Consider the following 7,141-nt stretch of genomic DNA (forward strand, 5'->3'; position numbering starts at 1 on the left):
GTGTCAGTTATCCCTTATGATCCCAAAACCTGCCTTCTCCGAGGGTGGGGAGCTTGGACTTCAATGCGGGGTACTGGAAACGAGAGCGAAGGATGATGGGAAGGAAAATCTTTCGTCTTCCCTTCCCGTCTCTACCCTCCCCCTCCCTCCTCCCTCGCGCTTGGTCTCGCGCCCTAATTTTCCTTCCCCTTCGAACGCCTGCCACGCAGGCTAGTTTCCTTTGTGCACAAAGATGACTAAACATGACAATATTTCTGTGCCTTTTCATGCAGAATTTCCTCTCAGGAGCTTATAAAACAGCTTCAGTACGAAAATGATGCACTACAAAGTAAAATTGTCACCATTGAAGAGACGGAGCTGCAAGAGGTAATTGTAGATTCCCTATAAGCTTACAATCTTGACTTTCTTAGCGAATACAAATCCTGAACCACGATTTCCTTGCATTATTTGTACTACCCGTTTTTTATTATTGTTATTTTCAGCTTAGGCCGCTACGTGAAGCGTTGTCAGACGCTCAAATTGATCGAGAGAGAATGACCGATCAGCTGGAAAGGCTCCTGTCAGCCAACAAAGAACTACAAGATAACATGGAAGTACTGCAAACTGAACTGGGAAGGAAACAAGTCGAGTATGACAACCTCCGTGAGGAAAGGTATGATTTTTTGGATTATTATAGGTTTCTGGGAAATTGCCCACCTACCCCTCCCCTAAGCCAACATTTTGCCCTAAATGAGAAGTAGGTGTTAATGTTGCCTCAGGGGAGGGGTAGGCGGGCAGTTTGCGATTTTTTTTATTACCGTCTACAAAATGAAGCCTCTACCAGAACAACCGCGAAAAACATTCCCTTTTAAATTAAAGCCACGCGAACACAATAATAACTTTTAGTTGAAAATGTTAATCTTCTGTTGTGTACATGTAATTACGAGCAAATCATGAAATTTGTTTTTCTACAATTTGGATCTTTCCACCACTGAAACCCTACTTGTACATTACATTGTCAGAGATCGCCAGATTCGCGAATCAAGTGAAGAGAAAGCTGCAGAGTTAGAGGAACGAGTTGAGGACGTGCTTCGTCAAGGACAGAAAGATTTACAAGAGACAAGAACAAAGCACAAGAAAGAACTCGCAAAGGTTGGTTATGCTTTATGTAATAAGACTATAACTGCTTCTACAACAACTAAAAACCGGTTGCTATATAGCACTATGGCCAGCTGGGGTGTCCAATCGGCATATAACCCGGAACACAGCCGGATCACTCCGGAACTCACGCTCGGAACACCTCGGGTCAGTGTCGGGAAAATATGAAATTGGTGTCTAAGTGGAGGGAAAACATGTAACCGTCGCTATTTAAAGGCCGCCGGAAAATATGTACACCGGAGTAAAAACGCTGGATAAAGCTTACAAAATCTGTTATCTTTGAGTCTTTCTTGTTGAGCTTGTATTTTTTATAACATTCCTTTGCAGATAAAGAAGGACTTGGAAGATGCAAATGCTTATAAGAACAAAATCAAAGATACGAACAAGAAACTCGAAGACAAAGTGAAAGAACTGGAAGATCAATTAGCGAAGAACAGGTCCAAAATGAAGTCGCAGAAGGTGCAGCTGGAGCAGTTACGAAAAGCACAGAAAGCAAGAGACACCGAAGAAGAAGGTGCTAAGGGCAAAGCAGAGGTGGGAAGACAGTTTGTTGTGTCTTACATGTATTAATTTATTTTTTCGAAGGCTTTGTAATTAACACTTTCCTGTGTCCCAATTACGTGAGTCTAGAACGAAGTACGACATAATGTGAGGGACTAGAGATAGGATAAAAAGTGAATTCTCGCTGCTTTAAACTTCAACACGCTTATTTCATCTCGTTCATTTTCTCAAATGTTGGCAAATTTTGCGGGAGTTGAATTCTAAAAGACTGTATCAAAGTTCAGGAAAAGAAAAAGAAAGTCGATAGCCTGTGTTCATGTCCTTCACAATACGTGAAAATAGGCTCCTTCACGTCGTAGTCGTACAGTGACGGCAAAGAAAATTACAAAAAAGCGTGATACACGTGCAGTTGTTGTTTTGCTTTATCTAAAACAACGCTATTTCTTCTTTGCCGTCCTTTCGCCGTCGCCGTTGCTTAAGTCCCCTAATGCATGGTATCTAATTCAGGGACTTGCACATCCCCTTATTGCTCAGCACGATGAAAGTGAAAAATATCTCTAGGTCTAATTTGAGTCACGAAGTATCTTGGTCTTGGAAGAATGTTTTCTGTTCTCAGTTTTCGACATGATTTTGCACGTCTCATTTTCATTTTTTTTTGTGTTTTTGTTTAAGCATTTCAAGAAGGAACTGAACACGTTGGAGCGAGTTAAAAATGAGTATATGCGTAAAAATAATGAGCAGGTATTATATCCTTTCAACTTCTCATGAGGTTATCAAGTTACCTTCGTTGAAACCGTTTGTAGATGAGCGTGAAGATAAACCATAGGTGTAAGTTAATCGTCCACTTAATAACTGATCATAACATTTTGTTTGTTATTGTAGGCTAAGACAATTGGAGAATTTGTTTCAAAGTTTAGCGATCTTCAAGCTGAACTAGAAACTTTGATCCAAGCTCAACGGTGAGTTAGTTAATTTACTTACTTGCCCCGGAGGAAAGGGGCTGTCCTTTCTGCTATTGACATACTGTACCAAACTTTTGAAGTTTACGTAACCCAATCAGCTGCAGAATTTCCAGATCTATCAATTATGGCGAGCTTTGTAATGAAAGACGGTGGCTTGCAAGGCAACTTATAATAGGGCGTTTTTCATTCTTATGCAGCAAGCGTCTCTTTGAGGGCATGATCGCAGGGAACGTGTGAAGAAATCGCGCTTCACAGTGAACGCTGCGGAATGTGACTGCTTTGCCCAGGGCATGAATGACTGTGTGTCTTTTTCTTTCTTAAACGTCTTTGCAGATCGCATTTCTCTTGTCTCCACGATCTCTGTTATCTTGATTAGGGGACTTAAGGCTTCTAGTTAAATTTGACTTTCTTTTCACCGCACGCTTGCGCTCATAATCATGGCCCATCGTTGGTATATTTTCTTTTCCGGTCAACAGGGAGAAAGAAGAAGAACTTGAACGGGAAAGGGGCTTGCGAAAGGATATAGAACACCGGTTTAAGGTAAGAAGCAGTTATACAGGTTTCTAACGTACGTAATCTGAGTTCTATCAGGTAACACACGTTCAAAGATACTGTAAGTATCACGTTATCGGCAAACGAGGACGATATTCACGTGATCATTTTACGAGTGAGATGCGCGCGCTACTCTTGAAAGTCATCTGACGAGCGCATATCGCACGTACGAGCCGCTGAAAACTGTCGAACCTCCGCATATTTTCAAAATAGAAGTATGCAGAAGTATGTATGATATTGACTTGCACAATTGCACTTCTCAAGAGAGACACGCTTCGTCAGCACGGAGGTCTTGTGCAAACTTTCGCTTTTCGTCATTGTCTGACATCAAGCTAGCGATTGTGAAGTCAAAATATTCGAATGTTAGCCTTTGTAGCAAACGTGTTTTTGCTCGTTGAAAACTGGAAAAAATAGACAGCAAAATAAAAGAAGTATTAGGAAAAATCTGTTACGAACGAGACGACGTTTGAAAGGCTTTGTGTTACACTGCTTGCATGACAGGAACTGCCACACAAGAATTTCATTCCGTCCCTATTTCTTCTCTTTGTTCCTCGACACTCCAAAGTTTTGCTAACCTTGATTTTCCTGAGTTCTTTAATGTTTTTGTTGTTTCTGTAGAAACTCCAGGCACGTGAAAAAGACCTGGAATCGTCAAGAAAGGAAACCGAGAAAAAACTTGCGGAGGCCAACTTTGAGACTCAGCAGGTATGCCCCGCTCACAGAATACTATCGGTGTCTGATGAGAAAAAGACTTGGAGATAGAAAAATGCTTTCTTAAATCCAGACGACTCAACACTCGAGCCAATAGGGACATTAAGATCTGAGGACGAAGACGGCAGAGAAAACGTCGCTGAAAAAGTGAATTCGCGTTCTTTCAATCTTCATCGCGATTACTCTAAGTCACTTACTTTGTCAAATGTAGGTTAACCCTCCTTCGCTAAATTCCTAAGAACCATATTCAAGTTCAGAAAGAGAGAGGAAAGTTCGTCCTCGCTTGTGTACTTCCTCTGTCAACGTGAAATTAGGCATTTTCGCGTCGTAGTCGTGCATTGACGGCAAAGAAATGTAAAAAAAAGCGTGTTGGACGTGCGAAATTGTTGTTTTGCTAATTAAACCTTTTGCTTTTGTGGCGTTCCCGTTGCCGTCGCCGTCGTCGGATCTTAAGGTCCCTAATTATGCGGCAAGTAGCCAAAAACGTCTTCGATCTAAAATAGAAGTCACCTAGAATTATCTGTCTTATTATTCATAATGACAGTTTAATAGCGTACTCCTGCTATAACTATTGCCAGTAGCTGTCTCTTTCTTTCTTTTCTTTTCTTTTTTCTTTTCCTTTTTGTTTTCGCACGCTGTAGTGCCGGTCAGGACACAGAATGGGTGGGTAAGCCGTCTATGAATTAAATTCGCTTCTGTCTTTATTAGGTTTGTGTATAATTTTAGTTACAATGTTTCTGCAGGTTTCGGACAATCTACGCGAGGCACAAGAGTGGTTCAAGACCAAGTTTGGAAATTTACAAGCAGAGCTAGCTAGATCAAGGTAAACAATTTGTTGACTTTGTTGACTTTGGGTAGGTGAGTCTGCTGACATTATTTCCGAAAACTTTGGCAGTTTTGCGGCAGCCATAACATCCTTTGTTAGGCGACTGTAAATGTTTCTCCTGCTTTTGGTTCTGAAAGATAACCTTAGCTTATAGTCTTTCCGCAATTCACATATTCCGATTTACCAAGCTATGATATTTATACAAGGTCTTATAAAGATTTGTTTTGTAGTATGTTTCGTTGCGTTGTTTTGTATAGCTTTTTAATTTTTTAATTCATGTTTGCTGAAAACCTGAAAGTAAAGTAGTAGAAAACTTACTGATAAAGCCTTCACGCTGCTTTAAGAAAACAAAACGAATTTCAGAGACGAAGCTTTGGCGAGGAGTAAGGTCTTGTTGAGAACCATCCCTTCAAAACATTTTTACGTTCTATTTGCAGGAAAATACAGGACGCCTTAGAAAAACACAACAGAGAAAACTTCAAGAAAAGGAATGAGGAGAAGAGAAAAGTAGACGAAGCTACTGAAAAAGCCAAAGAACTTATGAGGGTAATTTGATTTGTTCAAATTGTGTTTATTACCATATATGTAGGAACCTGTTTAGCCTAACTTGAGAAAATGCTGGTTCTTTCTTGCGGGTTTTTAATGTACAGTCGAATCCCGCTTAACGGACACCTGCTTAAAACGCTCACATCGTTACTACAGATACCGTAAAATTCCGAAAATAAGCCCGTCCATGTATAAGCTCCTCCAAATATAGGCCCCCCAAACTTGTAACGCAAAAAACCGTCCGTTAAATCGTCCCTTCATATATAACCCCCCCGGGGGCTTGTATTTGGAAATTGCCCTCAAATACAAGGTAAAGCAAAGCAAAAACGGTAAATTTCCGTCCAACTGTAAGGTTTACCCGATCGATTTTGAAACGCAAATTTCCCTCCATAGATAAGCCCCTCGAAAAGGGCCTTTGAAAAATATAAGCCCCGGGGCTTATTTTGGGAATTTTACTGTAGTTTGCTTTGTCCCTGGGGAAAGAAAGGCCTTGCATTTTCACTAAGTTCCACCCGCTTAATACGGACACTTTCTATGGCCCCCGCAGTGTCCGTAGTAAAGATGTTTGAATGTACTTAAAATTTTACTTGGCAGGCGAGTCGAATGACGATCAGCAAACTTGCAAGTGACGTGGCCGAGAATCACTGGGAAACTAAAGGAATGAAACACGCTTTACAGGCTGAGATGGACTATAACCTAATGACAACGCAAAAGCTAGAGAGACTCAAGGTACAAAATATTTCCTTACTAGGGGGTGGGTGGTAACAAGTTTTTGGTGCAGATGTTTCTAATGCCCAGAGGCATAAATGGTTCAAAAAACCCAGATATCGTATCACTAGTTCAATGTAATCACAGGTTGATAAAGTCTGGTAGATTCTAGTTCTTGTGTGATATCGCATGGCTTTAAGGCAAAGGAGAAAATATTTGAGATCGCTCGGGTTTAACATGAAAGTGAGGCAACAGAAAAAGTAGCTTACAGGGAAACGAGGTAAATTTGCGCACGCCATTCTCGATATTTTACCCCATAACAAAATGGGGAAGAGGCAATTGACGGGAACAAGTCTTGGAAGGCAACTGTTTTTGGGATTTGGTTTTGGCCAAAGATTTTAACCCAAGCGACCTTTGAGGACTGTAGAAATATAGCAGGTCTCCTTTAAACGGACACTGACTTATGGGGCAGACTACCCCTCTTTGAGACGCAGTCGTTCTTGAAGCCAGTCCTTCTGTCATTTTCTCTGATTCTCTGTAAGACGCACGGACACTGAGAGCCCGTCCCAGACGTATCCATCTTAAGAAAGATTGGACTGTGCAACGAACAGGTAAAACATGGAAAGCTAATACCTAGAACACAGTTAATTTATCTTTCAAATCCGCAGTCATGATCCTTGCAGAAACAATGAACACTTAATTCAATGGTTTATTCTTGCTCCCACAAATAGTAGCTCCACCATTCGATATATAAACAACACACAACCAACAAACCTTTTGATTCGCTTGAAAGAAAGGGCTTGCGTTTGGAATCTCAGCTTGCTTTATTCTCTAGGGTGGCCTAGTTACTTTATCATTCATTTCGTTAAATCTGAACTTTCTGTATGTTATTGCCCTTATTGTCTTAACTTCACTTTTCTTCGGAAAACAACCTCTATTCAACTGCCAACAATGACCGCGTTAATGCGGACTAGAAAGCCAGGATCTTGTAACAGTACTTTGTTTCCTTTGGTAGGAATCAACAGCTCGACAAATGGAAGATATGGCAATAGAGTTAGACACTCTGAGGCGTTCCACATACAGATGACAAAGGGAAAGCTAGTGAAACAAGTCCGGCCACTTGAAAGTCTTCTCTTTACACTAGTTCCCAGATCTCTCTCGGAAAATACCCTGGAATCAAGGTTGGCAGATCCTGTCA

The 7,141-nt window shown here is 41.0% G+C and overlaps 1 protein-coding gene across 1 annotated transcript in view; it reads left to right on the forward strand.

Annotated features, from left to right (window-relative positions):
• Nucleotides 1-7,104, forward strand: part of LOC140942816 (coiled-coil domain-containing protein 150-like) — a 17,986-nt gene extending 10,882 nt beyond the window's left edge. Inside the window, exons 16-27 of the mRNA XM_073391824.1 lie at nucleotides 273-366; nucleotides 483-652; nucleotides 1,002-1,131; nucleotides 1,465-1,671; nucleotides 2,311-2,379; nucleotides 2,521-2,597; nucleotides 3,077-3,140; nucleotides 3,771-3,857; nucleotides 4,607-4,686; nucleotides 5,127-5,235; nucleotides 5,830-5,964; nucleotides 6,959-7,104. Coding sequence (XP_073247925.1) covers nucleotides 273-366; nucleotides 483-652; nucleotides 1,002-1,131; nucleotides 1,465-1,671; nucleotides 2,311-2,379; nucleotides 2,521-2,597; nucleotides 3,077-3,140; nucleotides 3,771-3,857; nucleotides 4,607-4,686; nucleotides 5,127-5,235; nucleotides 5,830-5,964; nucleotides 6,959-7,030 — 1,294 coding nt within the window. The 3' untranslated portion in view covers nucleotides 7,031-7,104. The remainder of the gene's footprint in view (nucleotides 1-272; nucleotides 367-482; nucleotides 653-1,001; nucleotides 1,132-1,464; nucleotides 1,672-2,310; nucleotides 2,380-2,520; nucleotides 2,598-3,076; nucleotides 3,141-3,770; nucleotides 3,858-4,606; nucleotides 4,687-5,126; nucleotides 5,236-5,829; nucleotides 5,965-6,958) is intronic.
• Nucleotides 7,105-7,141: the final 37 nt, after the last annotated feature.

Source organism: Porites lutea, chromosome 1 (assembly GCF_958299795.1).
Source record: "Porites lutea chromosome 1, jaPorLute2.1, whole genome shotgun sequence".
NCBI classification, from domain to species: domain Eukaryota; kingdom Metazoa; phylum Cnidaria; class Anthozoa; order Scleractinia; family Poritidae; genus Porites; species Porites lutea.